The sequence below is a fragment of the Capricornis sumatraensis genome, chromosome 9 (genome assembly GCF_032405125.1).
Source record: "Capricornis sumatraensis isolate serow.1 chromosome 9, serow.2, whole genome shotgun sequence".
NCBI classification, from domain to species: domain Eukaryota; kingdom Metazoa; phylum Chordata; class Mammalia; order Artiodactyla; family Bovidae; genus Capricornis; species Capricornis sumatraensis.
Window position 1 is genome coordinate 94,034,223 of NC_091077.1, and position 25,174 is coordinate 94,059,396.

Sequence of the window (25,174 nt, forward strand, 5' to 3'; positions counted from 1 at the left end):
GCCTGATGGGCTACCGTCTATGGGGTCACACAGAGTCAGATATGACTGAAGCGACTTACCAGCAGCAGCAGCACTCTATTTGATAGATTAGCCTTGTATGCAAAAAAGAAAATGGCCAGCATGTGAAGGGCAGCCATACAGCCACGGATGATGGCTCTAAAGCAGCCAGAGCAGACCAACCCTCCATCCATATTTGACTATTTGGGACCCTATGAAATTAAAAGACACTTACTCCTTGGAAGGAAAGTTATGACCAACCTAGACAGCATATTAAAAAGCAGAGACATTACTTTGCCAACAAAGGTCTGTCTAGTCAAGGCTATGGTTTTTCCTGTGGTCATGTATGGATGTGAGAGTTGGACTGTGAAGAAAGCTGAGCGCTGAAGAATTGACACTTTTGAACTGTGTTGTTGGAGAAGACTCTTGAGAGTCCCTTGGACTGCAAGGAGATCCAACCAGTTCATTCTAAAGGAGATCAGTCCTGGGTGTTCTTTGGAAGGAATGATGCTAAAGCTGACACTCCAGTACTTTGGCCACCTCATGTGAAGAGTTGACTCATTGAAAAAGACTCTGATGCTGGGAGGGATTGGGGGCAGGAGGAAAAGGGGACAACAGAGGATGAGATGGCTGGATGGCATCACTGACTCAATGGACATGAGTTTGAGTGAACTCCAGGAGCTGGTGATGGACAGGGAGGCCTGGCGTGCTGCGATTCATGAGGTCTCAAAGAGTCGGACATGACTGAGCGACTGAACTGAAGGCAAATCTGCCTATCAGTTCAGTTCAATCGCTCAGTCGTGCCCGACTCTTTGCAACCCCATGGACTGCAGCATGCCAGGCTTCCCTGCCCATCCAACTCCCAGAGCTTGCTCAGACTCATGTCCATCGAGTCCATGATGTCATCCAACCATCTCATCCTCTGTCATCTCCTTCTCCTCCTTCCTCCACTCTCCTGATGCCTCCAAAATCCAGCATCAGGGTCTTTTCCAATGAGTCAGTTCTTCACATCAGGTGGCCACATATTGGAGTTTCAGCTTCAGCATCAGTCCTTCCAATGAATATTCAGGACTGATTTCCTTTAAGATTGACTGGTTGGATTTCCTTGCAGTCCAAGGGACTCTCAAGAGTATTCTCCAACACCACAGTTCAAAAGCATCAATTCTTTGGCACTCAGCTTTCACATTTCAAATCTGCATATGAAATAACTAAGTTGTGTTGATGTGCAATTAAAAGTGTAAGACACATCCTTTGAAGAGGCACTAATGATTTTATTTGGATACTGTCAACTTTTGAAAAAGAGTGAGGACTTCTTGTTAAAGATATTTTTACTCCACTCTTCTCACCTGAGACATCTCCATGCCAGTAAAAATAAAAGGAGGAAAACAAAAATGTCACCTTTAACACAACATGGAAGTTGCTGCAACCACTAACGACAAATAGAGCACGCGTACCAAACAGATGTGTGGACTGAGTATCCTCCTCCAACCTGAAATATCATGATCTCCTCCAAATCAAGAGGTGTCATCCCCAAAGGCATAGACCAAATCTGCTGAATACAGGAGTATTAACCTAGGGGATGGGGTGAGTCACAGGAGAAATAGGAAATATCCCTGAGAGATTCAAGGCAGCAGCAGAGAGAATAGCAGAGACGGCAGAGCTGAAGAGGCACTCGTGACATTTATCATCTGGGATCCCCCCCTTCTTACCAGTTTATGCCTAAGAGAAACTGGCTGAGGTGCAACAGGCTGAAGAGGGAGAAGAGGTGATGGTATCATGTTGAAGAATCCATGATGATGATGTGCTTTGAGATACACCGATACACTTTGAGGAGAGAATGGGGAGATGCACCCCTTCCCTGGGTCTAAAGAAGCAACAGACTTGATAGTGACGAGGCTGAGTAGAGGAGCTGGGCTACTTCCCCACGAAACACACCCTCGCTGACCGGCGGGTGGCCAGGACCACAGAGGATGGGAGAGTGGGACTTACGAAGAATCTGTGCGTGAAAGCCGCCACCGCCACCACCCAGGCAGAGGGGGATCGATAGACAGAAGGATAAAAGCACAGGGCTGATGAATACACCTCAAGACAGGAATTATCCGGAAAAATACAGGAACAGTTCAAATCCAAGTCTGAAACTTGGATTCTTGGAAACTTGGATTCTTGAATTCTTGGAAACTCCTGGTTTCCAAGAATTCATGAAAAGCAAAAGAAAAAGATTGCTGATTGAACTGTTGCACACAATTTTGCTCCTTCCAAAAGCCTAAGTAAAAAATATTTTTCTCTTAAAACATAAGCCCACAAAGACAGGGAACATCAGCCTAGCAACGCTGGAACCTGGAAGGCACACACGTGGAAACTGATTTAGCAGAAGAAATGAGACTGATTTTCAAGCCCTGGAATAAGCCGAGGATGACCTGGTTTCATCCCCACGGAATTCTCACAGGCTTAGGGGTGGGCTGTACCAGGCACCTCTGAGTGTGGGTGAAGGTGGGCACTTGCCTCCAGGGAGAGGAACCAAGAGACACAGGGAGAGATGGAGCCAGGAATCACTGTGGTGTGTTCTTAGCCTTCTCATTATTACTGACTTTCAAACTACAAACATGTTTTACTTTGATAAGCGATAAAAAGGTTTTCCCCAAAATAGAGATTATCAGCTAACAAAAGGAAATAGATAAACCAGAATTGTTCAGGGATAGGAGAAAGAAAAAAATTAAATATTACAGAGATTCAATCTCCTTTGAAGCCACCCCCCTCCAAAAAGAATACATACAACTGAAAACAAATTATTTCTTAAAAAACCTGAGCAAGTCAGACAAAACAAAAAGAAAATGTTTTTTCATATAAAAATGGTTATGGAGAAATGATATATAGGGCAGAAAACAGAGACTCCATTCAGCAGAGAACTGAGAGGAGCTCCGAAAGAAGAACAAATTCTTCAGAAGAAAAAAAATATGGATATAAGAGAAGAAAGATTTCTTGAAACAGAGATTAGAATCTATAGATCAAAGGGGAAATCTGCAACACCAGAAAAATTTCTATGAGAGCAATTAAACCAAGATATCCTGGTTTGAAGTCACTGATTATCAAAAAGAAAGAATCACTAGAAGAAAGCAAAGCGAAAAAGAATCGTTAGACATCTAGGTAGACTAAACAGATCCCATTAAGAAAAGAAAAAACTTAGTCATCGCAGACTTGTCCACATCAAACACTGTCAGGTGAGAAGGGAGAAATGTCTATCCTGTTCTGAACAAAAGAAAAGTGACTCAATAATGTTTTCTTAACCAAATTACCTTTCAAGTAGAACAGAAAAGACAGGTATTCTCAAGCGTTCAAGAATGTAAACAGTCCAATGCTCACGGCCCCTTTGTTTGAACTCCAGATGACAAAATCTGGCCAATCAAGGAATAAATCAAAATAAGGATCTCAGATAAGAAATCATAGTTTTAAAACACTGGGACTGCCCTGGTGGCCCAATGGTTAAGATTCCACACTCCCAGTGCAGAGAGCCTGGATTCAATCCCTGGTCAGAGAACGAGATCCCACATAGCACAACTAGGGGTTTGTGTGCCTCAGCGAGAATCAAGGATCCTGTGTCCTGTGCCTGGGACTCAGCGCAGCCAAATAAATGCATACATTTTAAAATGACTGTCTAATAGAATCTAAATATAGAATGAAGGTTAAAGAGCGGGAACTCCAGCGGCAGAACACACTGTACATGTTTAATCTGATATTTTTAAAACAGAAAAACATTAACAAAAACTGTTGGAAGAGCAAGTATATAAACACTTTCTCATTTTTTTTCCCTTTGGCATAGGGTCAATGGAGAATAAAGTTGAATTGTAGTTGTAAAAAGTACAATGATTCCAATCTATGATAGCTTTTTATAACTTCATTTTTAGAAATATCTCTTGTAGTAGGGGTGTGTGTGTATGTATATATACACACACATACACATACACCTGAAGTTCAGCAATTGCTTCATTTTTCACTATAGTTACCTTTCCTTAGGTTAAATTAAATTAAAATTCAATGTAATGTTTTTAACTAAAACTCATACATATAATCTGAATATTCTAAAATTATTTTACTTCTTCCTATCTCCATGTGTCTATATATGATGTGTATACATATTATAATGGTGAGTGAAATAATAACCAAATGTTAACAATGATTATTTCTGAAAAGTGGGATTTGAGATGATGTTAACACTCTCCTTTGTTCTTTTTTTGTATTGTGTGTAATTTTTTTATAACAGGAATTTGTTATTTTAATAGAAACAATAAAATCACTTCAAAGGAGAGAAAGAGAAACTTCTTTTAAAATATGGAGTACAGCCTTGAAAAACCATTAATCTTTGATCTCAGGGTGGAGTTAGGCTAGTTGGGTAGGAATGGGATGGGGTGAAAATCATTAGATGACAACTCTCAAGCTGAGGAAATAAATAATAACTGCTGATCTTGTGTGGGTGCTTCCTCCACGCCAGGTGCTGGCTAAATGCTCTGCATTCATTATCTCCTTTTGTCCTTAAGTAACCCAATGCAGGACCACTCTTCAGGACAATCACTTCTGGTTTGGAAGGCTGAGCATACAGCATTCCAGGAGACACTGTTCACATTACCCCCATGTGTCTGGTACACCCTGGAGTTTTGCAGGGGACAAACTCTGCAGCTACATGCGGGACCGCAGCATTGGTACCCACTTTTCTCAGATAGGACTTCCCTGGTGGCTCATATGGTAAAGCATCTGCCTACAATTCAGGAGACCCGGGTTCAATCCCAGGGTTGGGAAGATCTCCTGGAGAAGGAAATGGTAACCCACTCCAGTATTCTTGCCTGGAAAATCCCATGGACGGAGGAACCTGGTGGGCTATAGTCCATGGGGTCTCAAAGAGTGGGACACGACTGAGTGGCTTCACTTTCACTTCTCTCAGATAAGGAAAACTGAAACTTATAGACATTAAGAGAATTGTCCCAGCTTACAAACCTGGGAAGCAGTAGAAGCCAGACTCACAGCCTGATCTACCTGACTAAATCCTGAACCACGAACCTACAACACACAAACCAGTGGTCCCTGAGCAGGTAGCAGGTGGGCTGGGTGAGAGGTGGCTGGCAGTGGTGATAGCAACAACTATTTCCGTGTGTGTGCTAAGTCGCTTTAATCGTATCCGACTCTGTGTGACCCCATGGACTGTAGCCCGCCTGGTTCCTCTGTCCACGGGATTCTCCAGACAAGAATACTGGAGCGGGTAGCCATGCCCTCCTCCAAGGGGGTCTTCCTGACCCAGGGATTGGAACCCCCCTCTCTTATGTCTCCTGCATTGGCAGGCAGGTTCTTTACCATTCGCGCCACCTGGGAAGCCCATTTCCTTATAGCCTTTGATTCCCGTGTAGCCTTTGGGTATCTCAATGTGGACTAACATAAGAATATTCTAACCAACAGTGAGGTTGTTCTGACAATAACAGTTTATATACACAAATGTGTAAAATGACTTTTGCCTGTGACTTAGGTGCTTCCAGTTAGAATCAGATTAATCCCTGACTTTTCCTCCTGGAAGTCTGCCCACCCCTCACCCATGATCTGGTGTCCTTTCAAGAGGTTTCTCAAGAGGTTAGCTCACCTTTAGCTCAAATTTGACACCAAAATTAAGAAAAAGAAATTCATTTTTGGATCCTAAAGAAAATGTTGGCAGCCACAGAGCAATGTTTATAGCACTTATCGTGACAGTATGAAAATATAGTTCCTAATAGATGTTATTTGATGACAGTCAAAACGGTTACTTGATAAAAGGACAAACTTCAAAGTGATGTCTGGTAACTCATTTATTAATACACGAAACACAACCCTACAGGGCTTTCTGTCCTACCCTCCACACAGGTATGAGTGCACTGAAACTGATAATACAGTAAGTAACCTGCTCTCTCCTAAGGGAGGCCTTGAGTGGAGTAGTGGGTGGGATTCCCTGACATCCTGGGAAGATGGTTAACCTGGATTTCAATGCCATTTCACTAGGGTTCCTCCCTGAAAATGCCAAATGCCCCCTTATGCGCCAAAGCCTCATACACGTCTTAGTGTGGATTCTTTTTGTCCTAAGACAACACTTAACTGAGGCCACTTAAGGAGCAGGGGTTTTCACTGGGGCTAAGAGAAAAGATGCTGTCTTTTGAAGATGGGTTGGGAACCTCTGGTAGGCTGGGACACTTTATCTAGCCAAAGGGGAATTGATGATTTGGGAGCCAAGAAAAGAGGGCTAAAGGGAGGAAAGAGGATTCTGAGCACAATAGAGAAGAGGAAAACGCTTTAATTTTGCCTAACCGTAGGCACCAGGGAGTATGCCCCAAACATCAAAATCTACTGGAACTCCTATAACTGAGTTAATATATCTTATGGCTGGAAATCTTTATCCACCGAGTTTTCCCCAATGTCTTCATCTGCTCCAACTCAGTGCTTTAATTTGGGCCAGTGTTTCATTCAGGTAAAAAGAGGAAGTTGAGGGAGATTTCTGTATATGCCCCTAGGTCTGCCAAATCACTATTCAAAGAACTTAAGAACTCTTGCCATCAAATGAATGCCTAGATTCGACTATAGTGTTAAAAATGTTATCGATCTCACATCTAATTTTCATTTTGCCACTAGATGTGATTCCAGCATCATGAAGCTTTCTGGAGATATTCACTTCATCAGAAATGAGCACCAGCAACTTGAAAAAACAATTCAGGAGATGATGTCTTCCTTACAAACTGTTTCCAAGAACTTGGATATGAAGGTAACTGAAAAATTTTGAAACTCTTATGTACTACTGCTAGAAGTAAGGGCTTCTCAGATGGCGCTAGTGGTAAAGAACTGGCCTACCAACTCAGGAGACGTAAGAGATGTGGGTTCAATCCTTGGGATGGGAAGATCCCCTAGGGAAGGAAATGGCAACCCATTGCAGTGTTCCTGCCTGGAGAATCCCACGGACAGAGGAGTCTGGCAGGCTATGGTCCATAGGGTCACAAATGAAGTGACTTAGCATGCATGCATGCCAGAAGTAAGATCATTATGAATTACCAAAATGCTCAAGCAGCAGTTACTCAAAAGAACTCTTTTCCTCCAAAGGGTTTAAGTATAGCTCATGACTTAATGAGTGCCTTGAGGAGGCTGGTGGGCCACAGTCCACAGGGTCACAAAGAATCAGACAGGACTGAGAGACCAGCGCTTTCACATTTTCTTCTGTTCCAAAACAGCCACTCATTGGAAGCATATGCTACCTGATTCTACGGTTGCCATCATTTCCTTACTTTCTAGGTTCTTCTCTCTTTTCTTTTTCTTCTTTTTTTTTTTTTTGGCCTTGCCATGTGGTATGTGGAATCTTAGTTGCCCAACCAGGGACTGAATCCTATTCTTGGACTGTCAAGGAAGGCCCACCGGGTCCAACTGGAGAGAACAAGCAAAGGAATTTTCCATAGAAGATAATTCTATTAAAGGTTCAGCATAAACCTGAGTTCATCACATTACATCCTAGCAATGGGTTATGCTTCTTACAAAACAATACACAAGTCTTTTGCCTGGATTTTAAAGACCATCTCTACACTGGCCCCTGCGTGTCTCTACAGCTCACCCTCATGCTTCCTGGCTCACCCTTTATACCAGTGACGCTGCACCACCTGTAGTTCACTCACTCCAGAATACAGCACTGCCTCCGTGTTCTCTCTGCTGTTTTTGCCTGAAACGTTTAAAGAATCCACCTGCAATGCAGGAGACCTGGGTTGGGAAGATCCCCTGGAGGAGGGCATGGAAACCCACTCCAGTACTCTTGCCTGGAGAATCCCATGGACAGAGGAGCCTGGTGGGCTCCAGTCCATGGGGTCGCAGAGAGTCAGACATGACTGAGCGACTAAGCACAGCACAGCACTTTCTCCTTCACAGGCACTGGTTTAATGAAGAGGGGCAATGCAAGCTCTTCGATGCCCTACTTTGTCACGTGCCTTGTGTGAGAGAAACACACCTCCTCTGAAGGCATTTGGGCAGAACAAAGTGGAAAGCCTTTGGAAAGTGGGGGAGATGGAAGCCTGGTGCTTGATCATTTGTTCATGGGAGTCCGTTTACAGAAAGCAGAAGGTACAGAGGAGGCACAAAGCTTACAGCAGCCCCATCGGGCTGGTCCATCTCCCTACAAACCCACCTAAGCAGTCCTAATGGTTTGGGGGTTGATTATCTTAGTTTTTCAAGGTGATCATATCAACAACAAATCATAACAGCTTTATCTCTAGTTTTCTGATTACTTAAGGCTTTGACCAGAACTTCCAGAACATTGTTACACAAAAGTGGTCAAAGAAGGCAGCTTATGTAGCTCCTGATTACACTGGAAATGTCTTTGCTGTTGGCTATTGGTTTGATTTATTCTTAATTATATTAAGAAAGTACCCATCAATTCCTACTTTACTTAAATTTTATTAGAACTGAACATTTAACTTTATAAAATGCCTTTTGGACATTAACAAATGCCTAATTCAGCATGATTGGTTTTTTGTTTTGGGGTTTTTGTTGTTAGCTTATTTTTTTGGCCTTCTAATGGGCTACATCAAAGCATTTCCCAATGCTGAAACATTCTGGCATTTCTGTAATGAAAACTGTACAGTCTTTCTAACAACTCAGTATTTAATTTTGCATCTAACCTCAAAGGTGATATTAGATTCTAGTTTCTCTCTCCTTAGTTTTTTTAAAGTAATACATACATGATTCAAAATCAAATCTATATGAGAAAATACACCTTGAGAATTTCCACTTCCATAGCTGTCCCCAGTAATCACACCCATTCATGCTACTGACAGGGAACCATTTTTATTAGCCTATTATGAATCCTTTCCATATGCCTTCACAGGAAGTTCAGTTCAGCTCAGTTGTGTCCGACTCTTTGCGACACCATGAACCACAGCACGCCAGACCTCCCTGTCCATCACCAACTCCCGGAGTCTATCCAAACCCATGTCCACTGAGTTGGTGATGCCATCCAACCATCTCATCCTCTGTCGTCCCCTTCTTCTCCTGCCCTCAATCTTTCCCAGCATCAGGGTCTTTTCAAATAAGTCAGCTCTTCGCATCAGGTGGCCAAAGTATTGGAGTTTCAGCTTCAACATCAGTCCTTCCAGTGAATACCCGGGACTTTACAGGTAGAAGCAAATACAAATTCATATTCTTATTTCCTTTTTACACAAAAGATAACATATTACAAGTGTATGACTATGCACCTGTTTTTTCTAAACAAACATATCCTAGAGGCCCATCCTATCGGTACCTGGAGGGCTTCCTCATTCTTTTTCACAACCGTGTACTCTTCCTCTGTGTATAATAGCTCATTCACTCAGTCTCTCATGGATCAACATTTGGATTCTTTTCACTAATTTGCTCTTTCAAACAATGCTACGGTGTGTAACCTTGCACTTACGTCATTTTGTATGTCTGTAGAATAAATACCCAGAAGTGGGATTGTGGGGTCAAAGGTACTGTGCTTGTTCTCTTGAAAGATCTTGCTCTCTGCAGAGTTTTTACCATATTGCACACCCACCAGCAATATATAAAATGTCCTATATCCCCATTGCCTCACCACTGAGTGTTGTTTGACTTTTGAATTTACCTGTCTTAAAGGAAAAGACATCTCTGTTTTAATTAGCCTTTATTACATGTTTTCATTTATTTAAGAGCTAGTTGTATTTCTTTTCCAGTGAGCTACCTGTTCATATCTTTTATCCACTTCTCTATTGGGCCATTGTCCTCTTTCTTTTCAATTTCCAGGAGCTCTTTATACGTCAGCGAGGTGAGTTGATTCCCTATAGTGTGAGCTGCAAATACATTTTCCCAGTTTTTCACATCTCTTTCAACTTTTGGTTCGCACATGGTCTCTATTTATAGCTGAATTTATCAGTCTTCTTTTTACGTGTGTATGTGGCTTCTGAGATTTGAAGTCACAGAGCTTCCTCACACAAAGGCTTGAAAGAATTGCTTATATTTTCTTCTAACACTTTCAGGGCTTTATTTATATTCAAATCCTGGATCCATTTTGGAATCTTTTTCTAAAATAGGATTGCTTTCACTATCATTTTAATTATTGAGACCTTGTAGTGTTTTTAATATCTGATAGGGCTAGTCTCTCCACTGTTTCTTTTTTCCCTTTTCCTGGTGATAACTGCTTTTGCAAATGATTTTAAGATTAGTCTGTCTAGGTCCAGCAAGTAAACTGACAGATAACGCTGCTTTAATTTTAATTGAAACCATGTAAAATTAAAAAATTAACTTTTGAACTGACGTAGTCATAATGCTGTGTGTTTTATCCAAGAACACAGGGTACTTTCCATTTGCTCCGTTTTGCTTTTATATCCTTCAGGAGTGGTTTCAAATTTTCCTGATGTAGATTTGTTTATCTTAAATATATGTTGAGACTTCATCCTTTTTTTTAGTTAATTGTTATGGGGCTTTTATTATATCTTCTAACTACTTGTTAGTTGTGTATTATAAAGGCTGTATTAATTTTATACTTCATAAATTGTCTTCTTGATTATAGTAATTTTTCATTTGGTCTTTGGTTTTTCCAGACACACAATAATATGATTTGTAAGTAAAAATCATTTGGCCTCACCTTTTTCCATTTTCATATATATAATTTCTTTTCTCTAAGTGTTTTGAATAATAACTCTGGTACAATATTAAGTAATAATGCAGAGACAGAGGGCATCCTGGTCTTGTTCCTGACTTTAACAGAAATGTCCCCAGTGTTTCCCCTCTGATGGAAGAAATAAACTTTCTCAATAAATCTGTTTCTTGATGACTCAGACTGTAAAGAATCTGCCTGCAGTTCAGGAGACCCAGGTTCAATCCCTGGGTCAGGAAGATCCCCTGGAGAAGGAAATGGCTACCCACTCCAGTATTCTTGCGTGGAGAATCCCATGGAGAGAGGAGCCTGGCAGGGTACAGTTCACAGGGTTGCAAAGAGTTGGACACAACTGAGCGACTAACACAGCAGCATTCCTACTTTACTAAGGTTTTGCAAATCAAGAAAGTTTATAAAAGTAAATGCCTTGTGATATAAAGGACAGCATAATGACTATAGTTAACAATTCCAAGTTGCATATTTGAAAGTTGCTAAGAGAGCAGATCCTATGTTTAAAATGTCCTAAGTTATTTCACTTGGAATTTATTTGTGCTTATGTCAGAATTCTACCTAGAAATTCCCGAGGCCTGATCTTAGACCACTCAGGTGTTTTCTTTGCAGAGCCCAGTTGTGCACTGCAGCATTTATTCAATAGCATTTGGTGAGCCTGTACCATTGGTCATCTAATGTGTCCTGAGGATATAGTGGTGATAAAAGATAGAGTGGTTTATATTGGAACTGGGGAGACAAAGAAAAGCAACAATCAAACCAACAAACTGATAAACCAATGTCAATAGCATGCTTTTGTTATATCATTAGATGGTTTCTTATCAAAAAGATTATTATAGACAGCAGAATGGAACATGCCCCCATTGTTCTTTCTCTGAAGGTAGTGCTATAACTGTTGAATCATTCCTTTGACAAAAATCATTTTCAAATGCAAGCATGCTTTAGGCTCAAGTCTTTATTCTGGGCTCCTTTAGGAATAAAGTATAATGAATGTAAGTGCTAGTGGTTTTGTTCACACACAAAAAGGCTCCCTTTTGTACTTTCATTAGGTAATGCAGCTCTTAGAAAAGATAGAGGCTTCCAGTTCTGAGCAAATCTCAAATTTAAAGATGGTCCAGGGGGATTATCGCCACGAAATGAACCTTTTGGAGTTCAAGTAAGTGAATGGGAGATTTTTAATTCTGTTTAATGCATTCCAAAGGGTTTTGCCTAATGAAAGCATTAGCACTAAATAAAATCCTATTCCAGGAATTTGAACCTGGCCAAGAAATAAAGCAACACAGTGATGCGCAGATAATATTTTATACTAGAGGGATTCATACCATATTTTAATAGAAGAAATATGCATATTAATTTTCCATTCTCATTTGCATCTCAACTGAAATGACACTTTCTGATAAGAATACAATTTTAACTAATCAATTGTACACTAAAATGCCTCAATGTAAAACACAATTGAACATACATAGATTCCATGAAGTTATCAAATAATTTTTTTAAGTTTGATTCATTAGCTCTTCCTTTAAGGTTTCTTCTAAGACCCTCTGCTTGCTTCTTTTCAGTATCCCTATTTGAATACTGTTTGTAATCCCACGATACACCGAGTTCTCCCCTGTACAGTGGAGAAAGCAATAAAGGAGACAAGACTCCCCATTCAAATTATTGGCCTCCTTATCCTCAACTCCTCCTTTCTTATTTAAATAACCACGATTTCCTGGCATCATAGTACCAGCAAAGGAAATTCTAGGTACTTAGATGGTACCACCTTGGGGTTGAGTCACTCAGTCCGGTCTGACTCCTTGAACCCATTGACTGCAGCACGCCAGGCTGCCCTGTCCTTCTGTGTCTCCCAGAGTTTGCTCAAGCTTATGTCCATCGAGTCAGTGATGTCATCCAACCATCTTGTCCTCTGTCTTCTCTTTGTCTCCCTGCCCTCAGTCTTTGCCAGCATCAGGGTCTTTTTCAGTGACTCAGCTCTTCACATTAGGTGGCCAAAGTATTGAAGCTTTAGCATCAGTCCTTCCAGTGAATATTCTGAGTTAATTTCTTTTAGGATTGACTGGTTTGATCTTCTAGCTGTCCAAGGGACTCTCAAGAGTCTTCTCCAGCACCTTCATTATGGTCCAACTCTCACATCCATACATGACTACTGGAAAAACCATAGCTTTGATTATATGGACCTTGGTCAGCAAAGTGATGTCTCTGCTTTTTAATATGGTATCTAGGTTTGTCACAGCTTTTCTTCCAAGAAGCAAGTGTCTTTTAATTTCATAGCTGCAGTCACTGTATGCAATGATTTTGGAGCTCAAGAAAATAAAGTCTGTCCCTGTGTCCATTGTTTCCCCATCTATTTGCTATGAAGTGATGGGACTGAATGCCATAATCTTCATTTTTTGAACGCTGAGTTTTAAGCCAGCTTCTTCACTCTCCTCTTTCACCTTCATCAAAAGGCTCTGCCCCTTCTATTCTTGTTCTTTCTCCTCTCTGTCCCACATCACTTCAGTTTAATGTCTTGGTCAAATCATAATCATGAATATACTTTCTCTCCCTTCTCCTCCATCTCTACCATATTTCATTAAATCTAAGTGCCACCAACTATAAAATGTACCAGTATATTCTTGTACCTCTAAGACTTAAAGCTAACAACTGAACAGTGTATGCTAAGTCACTTAAGTCATATCCGACTCTATAACTCTATAGACTGTAGCCTGCTAGGCTCCTCTGTCCATGGGATTCTCTAGGCAAGAATACTGGAGTGGGTTGCCATTCCCTTCTCCAGAACATCTTCCCAGACTCATGGCTCAAAATTGGGTATCGCACATCGCAGGCAGATTCTTTACCATCTGAACCACCAGTGGTCATCACTAAAACTCAAAGAGAAATAGGTGTCTTGGGTAAACAGAAAATACCTACTTTCTTCATTCTCTAAAAATGCTTGTCTAGGTTCTTAAATTCTAGCACAATGAGGGTGCTCAGTAAATATCTATGTCATGTTTGATCTAATCCCTTTAGTTTAGAATTAGGATAAAGTGTCCATAGGAGAAATAGAAAAGTAAACTGTTTCTAGAAGTACAGTTTAAGAATAGATTTTATTTGGGGAGAAAAGGAACTTCTTATCTGGAGTGGAAGACTGGCTTAAAGCAGTCAAGAATATTAATAAACTGAAAAGAGGGGAAAAGTAAATGTTTGAGATCTAGGGATGACTGCTTCACTCATGGTGTTGCCTACTTTTTCCACCTTCAATCCTGTGGGAAATTGGCTTATAGATGAATCATCTAAATAGTTAAACCTGAATCTGGACACTTTTGTAATAGTATAAACTGGAATCCTTTCCCATTTGAAATAATGAAGTCTTAAAATTTCATTTGTATTACAGTACTTAATAGTTTATAAGCCAGATTTTTCCCCAGGCAAATTCTTATTAGTCTATAATTCAATTACACAATAGACTTATTTAAAATTTCTCCACTTATTTTTTAAATTAAAAAGTAGTATGTATCATTGTAACAAATAAAATAAGGTAAAGATAAAAATAGAGGTCACCATTCAGGCTTCCTAATGTAACCAGTGTGAACACCAGGAATGTATTTTTCCTCCCTTTCCCCCTTGTTGATACAAATATGTAGCAGAAAATGGAGATTTTATATATATACTATATAATATGTGTTTAGCATAGATTATATATGAGAGAACATGGGTTTTTAAAATAAATCCTATATGCATTACTTAATAACTTTTTTTTTCAGTATATGTTGGTATCTCTCTAAATCAGCAAATATTATTCTAGCATTATTTTCACAGCTGCACATTTTAACTTACAGATATGCCATAAATAATTCAACTAACTGATAAATAGATCTTTTCCAGTTTATACAAACAAAAATTATTGTATGTATATCCTTAAATTTCCTTAGATATAGGTACTTTTATTCCTATAGACAAAATTCCTAGGTCAGAGTTTACGTTTGTATTAATTTCTATAAATTTATTTCTAAAAATGTTGTAGCAATTTACTCATACCAGCAATGCCTGAGAAGGGCTATTCTTATTTCTGTGCATTCTTATTCTTATTTCTGTGCATTCTTATTCACACTGAGTATTCTTTTTAATATTTGCCAATTAAAGGGTGAAAAATAGCATCTCTTTCTTTCATTTGCATTCCCTTCACCCTTTGAATTTCTGTGAATTGCCCATTTTTTACCATTTATTTTCAACACTTTCTTATCTACTAGTAGGATTCCTGCACATTAGGGATATTAACCCTTTGAGCTATATATTACAAAGTATTCTGTTCAAAGAGAAAGTGAGGTGGGTAGGGCTTTTTCTTTCAATCAGAGCACTTCTCAAAGCAAAGTGGGTGGAGTATATTTCCTTTACTTTTTTAAGAAAAAAGAAAACTGTTTCTGAACAAAGAGACTAAAAGCTTTTAACAACATTAAAGGGGAAGTTTAACTGGCAATTTTTCCCATTTAGAAATTTTAACAAATTCAAGTTTGATGGTAGATGGAACATATTTTATTAATATATTGAACTTAAAAGCCAGAATATTGCCTGGGAGTTTTCTAGTGAGTTCTGTGCTTTGGCACAGAAGTAATCCTTTGATCTGACAAAGGAGACACACAGGTTGTGTCATCTGGACCTCTGCACTGAGCCTCCTCTTTCCAGAAGGGCCTTAGTCAGATGGTCAGCTAAGAAGTGTCCTCAGCCAACAACCGAGTGCTTACAGAGCAAGTCTCAGGCATCATGAACTGCAGCTGTCCTTCAACAAGCGGCGAGCAGAGGCAGCACGCCCTCGATAGCTCTTGCTGCTGCTGCTGTTCAGATGATAGTGAATTATAAGAAAAAGCATTTGGCCAATGAAGCAAATGCCTAGAGTCAAGTCTTACTACACAGCTTTGAAGGTGCTGCCACGGCAGAAAACAAATCAGAGCAAGGACCTGTCTCATTCGTCTTCGTATCCTCAGCACCCAGCACATTTAGGTACAAATAGAAACCGGTGAACGAAGGAATGTGTTGAGCATCTATAATACTTAAGCTGTGCTTTGGGAAATCCAAAGATACAATCATGACCCTAGACAGTAGGGGAGAAAACACACAAATAAGTAAAAAGCTCATTAACAGGTAAAGTGAAAGTTGAGATATTAAATGAAATATATCAGTAGGCAGAAATAATAAATATTCATTGTCATCTATAAACGCCTACCAATCACTAAGGGCTTCCCAGGTGATTCACATGGTAATGAATCTGCCTTCCAAGAAGGAGATGTCACTTCGATCCCTGAGTTGGGAAGATCCCCTGGAGAAGGAAATGGCAACCCACTCCAGTATTCTTGCCTGGGAAAATCCCACGGACAGAGCAGCCTGGCGGGCTACAGTCCATGGTGTCATAGAGAGTTGGACGCAACTTAGTGACTAGACCACCACCCCCACCCCACCCCCCCCACCCCACCAGTCACTAACTGCTCATGCAGCTCATGTGCACTCAGCTCTGCCAGCTGGGCCTCATCTTCATTTCAAACACAAGGTAACTCATAGTCATGGAGATTAAATAATTTGCCCAAAGTCACACAGTAAGAAAGTGTCTGACTCCAAATCTCAGGCTATTTGTATCAATCTGTGATGCTTCCATCTCATAACTTCACATATTATAGTAAACTAACTGTGCTATGACCAACCTAGACAGCACTTTAAAAAGCAGAGACATTACTCTGCCAACAAAGGACCATCTAGTCAAAGCTATGGTTTGCCTGGTAGTCATGTATAGATGTGAGAGTTGGACTATAAAGAAAGCTGAGCACAGAAGAAGTGATGCTTTTGAACTGTGGTGTTGGAGAAGACTCTTGAGAGTCCCTTGGACTGCAAGGAGATCCAACCAGTCCATCCTAAAGGAGATCAGTCCTGAATATTCATTGGAAAGACTGATGCTGAAGCTGAAACTCCAATACTTTGGCCACCTGACTCAAAGAACTGACTGATTAGAAAAGACCCTGATGCTGGGAAAGATTGAGGGCAGGAGGAGAAGGGGATGAAAGAGGATGAGATGGTTAGATGGCATCACTGACTCAGTGGACGTGACTTTGAGCAAGCTCTAGGAGTTGGTGATGGACAGGGAGGCCTGGCGTGTTGCAGTCCATGGGGTTGCAGAGTCATATGTGACTGAGCAACTGAACTGTGCTACTGAAATTTAGGAAAGCAAATGATCAGGTGCTCAAAACTGATGGTCTGAGCCTATGAAGATACTGGAACTTAAACTCAAGTACAATTTGTAAGAAACAATAAACAGAAGTCTTTCTATCAGAGTGAAGCTGAAATTTCTTTTTAACTAGTGTCACTCATTAAAAACCATAGAACGCTGAGAAGAAATTAATTTGAGGTTATTGATATAAAGGGCTTCCCCTGTGGTTGAGCTGGTAAAGAATCCACCTGCTATGCAGGAGACCTGGGTTCACTCCTTGGGTTGGGAAGATCCCCTGGAGAAGGGGAAGGCTACCCACTCCAGTGTTCTGGCCTGGAGAATTCCATGGACTGTATAGTCCATGGGGTCGCAAAGAGTTGGACATAACTAAGCGACTTTCATTCACTCACTATTGGTATAAATTTAGTTCAGAAGTTTCTTGAAATTTATTTCTTGTTTGTGACATGAAACTTAGATTCTTAGACTCAATCTCTAAAGAAACAATAGTACCTAATCTAAAGGACTTATTCAGATACAAAAAATGAAAACATCTCCTGTGTTTATAACCCACCAAACAGCACTAAATTTTTATATATTCTCACGTAGTTAGTTAAAGCTACCATCTGAATTCTCAAAAGCCTGGTAATAGTAACAGCTTTCAAGAATTCAAAATATTTATGTCTTCTAAAATAGTTCATTCAACAGATTGTTGGATGCAAGACCACTGGGTTTGAGACATGAGAGAGCTGGTAAAACTCGCCCAGGATGGAGCTAATTCCTCATTTATGTATGTCATATGCAGGGAGGTCACTGGGATATTTGTTCCAAGCTCCACTCTCTGACCTCACCATTCACTCTCACCACAGCCATGGGTTTCCCAGGTGGTTCAGTGGTTAAGAATCTGCCTGCCAACATTGGAGACACAGGAGGTGAAGTTTCGATCCCTGAGTTGGGAAATCCCTTGGAGGAGGAAATGGCAGCCTACTCCAGTATTCTTGCCAGGATAATCCCGTGGACAGAGGAGCCTAGCAGGCTACACTTCATGGGGTCACCAAGACTCAGATGTGAGGGAGCACGCCTATGCACACGCACGCACACACACACACACCCACCCCTCTCTACACTGGGCTCTCGTGGTGTCTAGAGAGCCCCCATTAAATTTTCTTTTGCTCTTTTGTGACTTTCTCCCTTATAATTGCCTTTGGTGTGCATTTTAACCTGATTCTATCAGTGTGAAAAAATGTTCAAAATCAGCCTTTATCTCATGTTTGTGCTAGTGAGGTTTCTGGTTGTAATTTAAAAGTCTGATTTATGATTTAAGGAAAAGGAAAGAAAAAGTTACCTATCACTCCATCTGTCTATCTACCTACTCACCTATGTAACTACATCTGATCAAAATACTCCCATAACCAGTGACGTGGAGAATTTGAGAACTAAAGTGTGTCATCTAAGATAAATTCATCCTATTGAGATTATACCTGTATGTTCTATAATTAACAGAACAATAATTCTTATATGGCGAATCATGTCCATTATGTTACGGAAAAGTCAAAAGAAAGGAAAACACTTATATAAACCACTATTTTTATCCTTTTTACCTTTCAAGGAGAATGCTTTTAAATAATGCCTTTCTATTTTAATAAGCTAACAATAGACAGGATCTAGACCTCTGTTACCAGGAAAGTGAGTTTCCAGTTACAGGCAAAACCTTGTGATAAGAAGATCATAAAAAGTAATTCATTCTTTATGGTTTATTTTAATTTCAGAATTTCAATTACTGCCATGTCCTTCCAGAGATATTACCTAGGTACATTTAATGGCTCCTTGATTTTCAGAGGGATTTTAATATTTTATTACTGATGAGAGCAAATGTTCTCATTTATTTACACAGTGAAGGTGAGAACTGAAGGACGGATTCTTGATGGTAAAGCTATCTTATTTATCTGGGGATATACTCTCCCACTAAACCATCACAATTAATCTTTTCACGAGAGAGAAGGGAAGATGAAAATCAAAGATTAGGTCTCTAAGTAGCTTGACATGTCTATGATTTGCTATTTGTTAACAGCCCTAATAAAATGTATTCAATGAGAAAGGATAAATCATTTATTCAGCCTCTGCTTAACTGAGCATTTCTATATCCCAGGCATGGTTCACAGCCATGAACAAAGCAAAGCCCTTGCCTTCACTTTCTAGTGGAGAAGAGCTACATATTATGCATCATGTGATGATGAGCATTTTGAAGAAAAATAAAGAAGGGTAAAGGAATAGGGAGTGTCAAGAAAATTTTCTGGGATAAGGTTGTGCTTGAATATAAATATAAATGAAATTAGGGCAGGGGCCATGGTATATTCTCAGGAAGAGTGTGCCAGACAGAGGCAGCAGTTGGCTAAACAGAGATTGTCCACCTATCCACTGGGGGGCTAATTTATCTGAGATCCAACATCTGTCACTAGCCAGCAGCACAAGTATTTAAAAAGCAAGCTTAAACTAAGAACAGGAAGAATAATCAACTTCATCTTCTTCACTATTGAGAAACTTACCCACATCAAGGATAAGTTTAAATGCTGACGCTTTCTATGTGAAAAATATTCCTCTCTGTATCAAAAAGCGTTAATTCAGAAAGATGGAGACCAGAATTTAGCTATCACACTACAACAAATATAAGTACTGAAAAAGTAACTCCCTTTTCCATTTCTGGATTTCATCATCCAAATCTGAGTTTCTCAACCTTGGCACTATTAGCATTTTGGAAGGATAATTCTTTGTTTTGAGGCTGCCCTGTTCACAGTAGGATGTTTACCCACCATGGCTCAGTAGCACCTCCCATTCGTAACAACCAAAAACGTCTCCAGACATTGCTAACTGACTCTGAGTCTACATAAAAATGGAAATGACCTACTATCATCTTTTCCAACTGATAGTCCAAACACTTTTTCAGGAAAGCTAAAGAAGCATGCAATACGGTACACGTCTAGCATGCCTTAGGCAATTTCCAGTGATAAATGTCACACACCAAATTAGCTGCATGTAACTTTTCCTGAAACAATTAGAGCAACTATTATTTCAAGTAACCCCACATTTTAAGGTAGTCTGAATATTTTCAATAACAAATGACATCCCCTTTCCCTGCGATCGAATATTTAGCCTAAACAGAATTCGAACGTGACATCTTATCATGAGCAAATCACAAGCAGAAAACATCTTCAGAACCCACTCCCCAGGCCCCATCACCCCTCTTAATCATTTCAGATGAGGACTCCCCTCTCAAACTCTCAGCCACTCTGCAGTGAATTTTCAAACTGATGTACATGATTCCAGTCCTTTTAATTTTAGCAAATGTTGGGAGATAGTGAAGGCAGTGAATCCTGGTGTGCTACAGTCCATGGAGTTGCAAAGAGTCGGACATGACTTAGGGGCTGAACAACAGCAACAATGACATCTACTTCTGTTTAAATCCTTCATTCTGTTATTTAGCAGTCCTATTGTGCATTGACTTGATGTGAGCATTTCCTTCCTGCACACTTCTTGATGTTTCTGATTTTGCCCCACTTGAGTAACTCAGCATCTCTCTAAATCCACCCCCCACCCCCGCAAAGAATAAAGAATCCACTCAGAGATCCATTGGTGACACTCGGGGACTTCACTGAAGGTTTGCCGGAAGCAGAGATGATCACCGAGGAGCATCTCCCTTGGACACTCGGCTTCCCAAAGTCCTTTCGGTCTCTCTCCCTTCTCCCTTCCCCGTTTCTCCTTCTGACTGTCCTCTCTCGCCCAGCACCTCCTCAGCTTCACAGTGAGCCTAGCAGAGAAAAGATTTGGCCAACTACTGCCCTTCGCCAGTCTGCCCATAGCTAAGAATGGCTTTTACACTTTCTAATCATTTTTTAAAGGAAAAGGTATACTTCATGACATCACATGAAATTTAAATTTCAGTGTACGTAAAATGTCATTAGATGATAGCCACCTCATTTGCTCATCATTTATTTTTTAAAAAAAGCCTATAATTTGTATCATGTGGGGCTGCTTTCCCACTGGGCGGGCAGACAAATGGTTGCAAGGGAGACTGCATGGCCTGAAAAGCCTGAAATATTTACTATGTAACCTTTTAGAGAAAAGGTGGTTTGCTAACCTCTCCTGCTGCTAAGTCGCCTCAGTCGTGTCCGACTCTGTGCGACCCCATAGATGACAGCTAACCTCTACCATAGACTAATACCATGCTATACTAACACCAAGTGACTTGTTGAAGTAATTCTTCTGCACACACACACTACGGCCTGGGCACTGACCGGAGATGGCACACACAGATGGCACAGACCTTTCTGTGTGTGTTTGTGTACGTGTGTTTCAGGCTGTGCAAAGGGGTGCTGTCGGCAGGGACCCAGTGTGTGCTCACTTACCCACCCCTCATCACCCCTAAGTGTTTGCTGGGCACATGGACCCTCATCATCAAAAAATGCAGAGTTTTCAATAAATGTTGGTTTTATGCATAAATTTACTTATTAAAATAGAACAAACTACTTTCCCCCTAGATTTAATTCCCTTTCATTGAGTCTGTATGAAGAAATGGAGAACCATCAAAAACGGACAGAAAACCAGGTCATCAAATACGAACAAGAGCAGCTCAGCCGTGCAAACCAGTGTCTGGCCCTCCTGCAGGAGAAGCTGGTAAGGGCTCTGTTATCCCCTGTCTAGATGTGAGCGGTGAGTCTGGGTCTCGAGAGCCACGCTTGAAACCTCTCAGTAACCTTCAGCGCCTCAGTAACTGACTTTTTAGCACTGGAATAGGAGTCCAGAGGTCTGCCTGCTACTCCCCAATTCTGTGCCCTCCCACGCCTCCTGGTATCTCTCCCTGTACCAGAATAACACAAAGAGAGCTTTTTAAAGTACAGATTCCTGGTCCCAACCCAGAGCTGAAGCATCAGACCCTCCAGAGCCTTCCCTGGGGATCTGCTCCGGGATAAGCTCCTTGGGTGATGCTCAGATATGATAAAACCTGAAAACTGCCTTAAACAAGTCGTTTTTACCTCTCTGGAGAGCCACTGGTAGATCAGAGGAGGTTTTTTCAAAACTCCTTCTCCAGGGCAGACCTTGTAGAGACACCCCCAAGCTTCGGGGTGAGGCGACAGGCACATATAGGAAGTCCATCGCAGGCTCACTTCTCCAACCAGCAATGCCGGCCACGCTGCTGAGCCCGGACGGGAGAGCTGCACCGCCAACCTTGCAGGTGATTCAAATAAGATGATTCTGGAACTTCAGGAGAGCGGCTTTCGGCAGCTCGGGAAAGGACGCTCCCGTTACTCAACCTGAGCTTGTTGACATGGATGGAGGCAGGAGTCCCAGAAAGGGAGGTCAACGTTACAGCTTTATCACTGATACGGCTGTTGAAGGACGTGTGGTCCGACCTGCAGCCAAGCAGGCCCGCTGGTTCTGCTCCGGGTTTAGGCAAGACTCCTCCACCGGTTCTAGGCGGCACTAGGTGAGAACCCGGTCATCTGCGGGCAGAAGGCGCCGATCACAAGGGAGAGAGAATGGAACCCACCGCATTTCTCTCTTCCCTGCAGGGGAGTGAGGAGGAGCAAAGAAGCTCGTTTTGTCTCAGGCTGCCTCTGCAGCCCCACCCTGCTGCATGTTAGGATCACCTGGGGAGCTTGTAAATGCCATCAACTCCTGGGTTCAACACAGCCCCATTAAATCAGAATTGTGTGTAGGGGTAGGGTGGGGTTGAGGGGGAGGATAATGGGCCAGGGGATTCTAAGAGAAAGCAGAGATGGAGAGCCACTGTTCTGCCTGAAGCCTGTCCACATGGAGATAGGAAGCTCAGGGAATAAGAACCTCTGATACTTAGGAGAATGTCCCAGGAGCTCAAGTGAAGCAGGATGTAAAATGCCTTCCTTGGCAACACTTCTTTAAATGCTAGGATGCCTATTCCTCCAGGCATTTCACAAGGACCACAGCCCTTTCTCTTCTCCCATAGCCTGTAGAATTTCAGAAACTGCAAATGAACGAGGCCAAATCAAGGAATTAACTTACGCTTGTGAATAGCTTTAGATCTAAGGGAACCTGGTTTGGAAACTCATGTTTATCACAGGAAAGCAAACTTGTTAAAACGCATTCTCTAAGATAAAATTCAAATCCACAAAGGTTTTCAGCAGTTTTATCACATGACCTATTTTGTAGGATATGTCTGAAAAAAACATGGAAGAAAAATTACTGAAGCTTTCAACCAAGTTAGAGAATTTCATTAACACAGAGAAGTACGAAGCAGATTTAAACAAAATAAAGCATACAGAAAATAAACTGTCCAAGAAGATGAGCCAGCTGGAAAAGCACATCTGGGATGAATTAGAGAAAATGCAGGATGAATACCAATCAGGTGAGCAGGTACCTTTAACTGAGTCAAGAACATCAGCCCTTTCTTATCCAATCCTTCAGGGTTTTCTACTTTAAGCTAATGGCCAGGGAGCAATCTTGTCACTAGTCAAGTGACATCCTGTGTATTTCATCCGATTTTCCTAAATAACCCATAGAATGTCGGCATATCACCGGAGGGAAGGTAAACATGCAAATTTAGCTTCTCATTCATAGGTTGCAGGGTCACAAGTGCCATTGCTGTGAGATTTATTTTTCAGTCTTTAAGATCATAGAATCATAACATTGTCAGACCTGGAAAATCCTCAGAGATCATCAAGACCTGACTTGTGGTTATATCATGAAATTAAGAGTCTAGGTCAGATGTCCCCCATTGAACAGGTAATGAGCCTGGACAGTTGTCAAACTGGAGACCTGACCTTTAGAAGTCAAGAGAGAGAAATGAGTGAGCAGAGTCCAGCATAATGACTGCTTTTCTTCTTAAGGAGGCTAATGGCAGCAGTGTCAAGCTGAGCTAACATCAAAGAGGATTAATTTGAAAGGCTCATCTAATTTGTCATAAGGAAGGATGCGGGGATAGGTGTAGCGGAGCAGCCATCTGCCTCGAGCCACAATTTTGAGAATTACCAGGAATCAGAATGTTCCTGTATGAGAGGCAACCCCAATTTAACTGACCCAACTTTTAGGGCTCTGCTTGCTATTTACCCATTAAAGATGGAATTTACTCATTCTGTTAGTACAATCCCAGTATGAACTGAAGAGTAATTTGTAATCTATGTATTTCTGTGTTTTACCAAGTGAGAGCTTAACAAATGGGGACTCCCAATTAATGGCTTGCTTTTATGCCTTTAACAAAAATGTGTTGAGAAATGACTATGTGAAAGCCTCCAGTGAATAAGCAATGGGCTGTACCCTAAGAATCTTGAGGTCTGGTAGGCTGTGGTCCTGAGTGGCTGAATTTTGGTATAACAGAGACACAAAGTGCTGGGGGCAGGCGTGGGGGAGCAGCTGGCAAGGGACCATTCCTTAAGTCCTTCAAACAGGTTGCTTTCAGAGAAGGTTTAAAATCTTATCTGTGGCCTTTACCTTCAATTTTGTAACAAGAATAAAAAAGAGATCATCCAAATTTCTTGTCCAAGTGGACAGAAAGAAAATATTTTCAATTTCTCTCTTGATATATAGAATTATTTCATTATGCAATCTATTGGGGACAGAGAGGAAGGACAAGAATTGAAATTTCACAATGAAGCCAGATACTAGTTGAAACACGGTTGCGAATGCATTCTGATGACATTATAAGAAAAAGATTATTATACATTTTTAGACCATTTTTAGACTGGTCTTAATGGAATTTAATATGCTTTGAATTAAACAATGATTGATTGTGGCAGGACTGCTGACTAGTAACTTTTGTTAAAAATTTTTTTAAAGATCCAATGCTTTGTTTAGCTTCAATATACCTATTTTCATATCCTCTTCCAGGATTTAAATCAATTCATGACTCTCTCAACTCCCTCCAACGAATACAGAAAACAAAGATGGATTTAGAAAAATATAAAGTACAGAAAGACCTAAAGAAATTGCAGCGTAAGATAGCAGAACTCCAGGAATCATAAACTTTCCAGTCATCTTCTTTTTCACCAGCCAGTGGAGTGGTTTCCTGGGAGAAGTTTGGGAAAAAAACCTGTTTGAGATGTTTACTGCTTCTATTTCTTACCACCTTTCTAAGCTGATGAATGTACCAGAAAACCCAATAAAGCAGGGAATTTTATGATGTCTTGATATTAGTGAAAAAGGGAATTTCTTTCCATACATACCTTTATATTTTTATTTGTCCACAAATCTGCATGTTATTCCTATAGGCCTGGTGAAGTAGGCCTGGTGTAATATATTAAAGAATGATGGAAACTGTGGAAAATTGGAGACAACTTACTTGTCTAAAAAGAATAGCAACTATGCAGTTCCAGTCCATTATTTACATGCATATAATCCAT

General features: G+C 40.8%; 1 protein-coding gene across 1 annotated transcript in view; it reads left to right on the forward strand.

The window, feature by feature from the left end:
- Positions 1 to 24,796, forward strand: part of FAM81B (family with sequence similarity 81 member B) — a 53,184-nt gene extending 28,388 nt beyond the window's left edge. The window contains exons 6-10 of the mRNA XM_068981493.1: positions 6,634 to 6,763; positions 11,683 to 11,789; positions 21,341 to 21,476; positions 22,989 to 23,184; positions 24,663 to 24,796. Of these exons, the coding sequence (XP_068837594.1) occupies positions 6,634 to 6,763; positions 11,683 to 11,789; positions 21,341 to 21,476; positions 22,989 to 23,184; positions 24,663 to 24,796 (703 nt within the window). The remainder of the gene's footprint in view (positions 1 to 6,633; positions 6,764 to 11,682; positions 11,790 to 21,340; positions 21,477 to 22,988; positions 23,185 to 24,662) is intronic.
- The last annotated feature ends 378 nt before the right edge of the window (positions 24,797 to 25,174 follow it).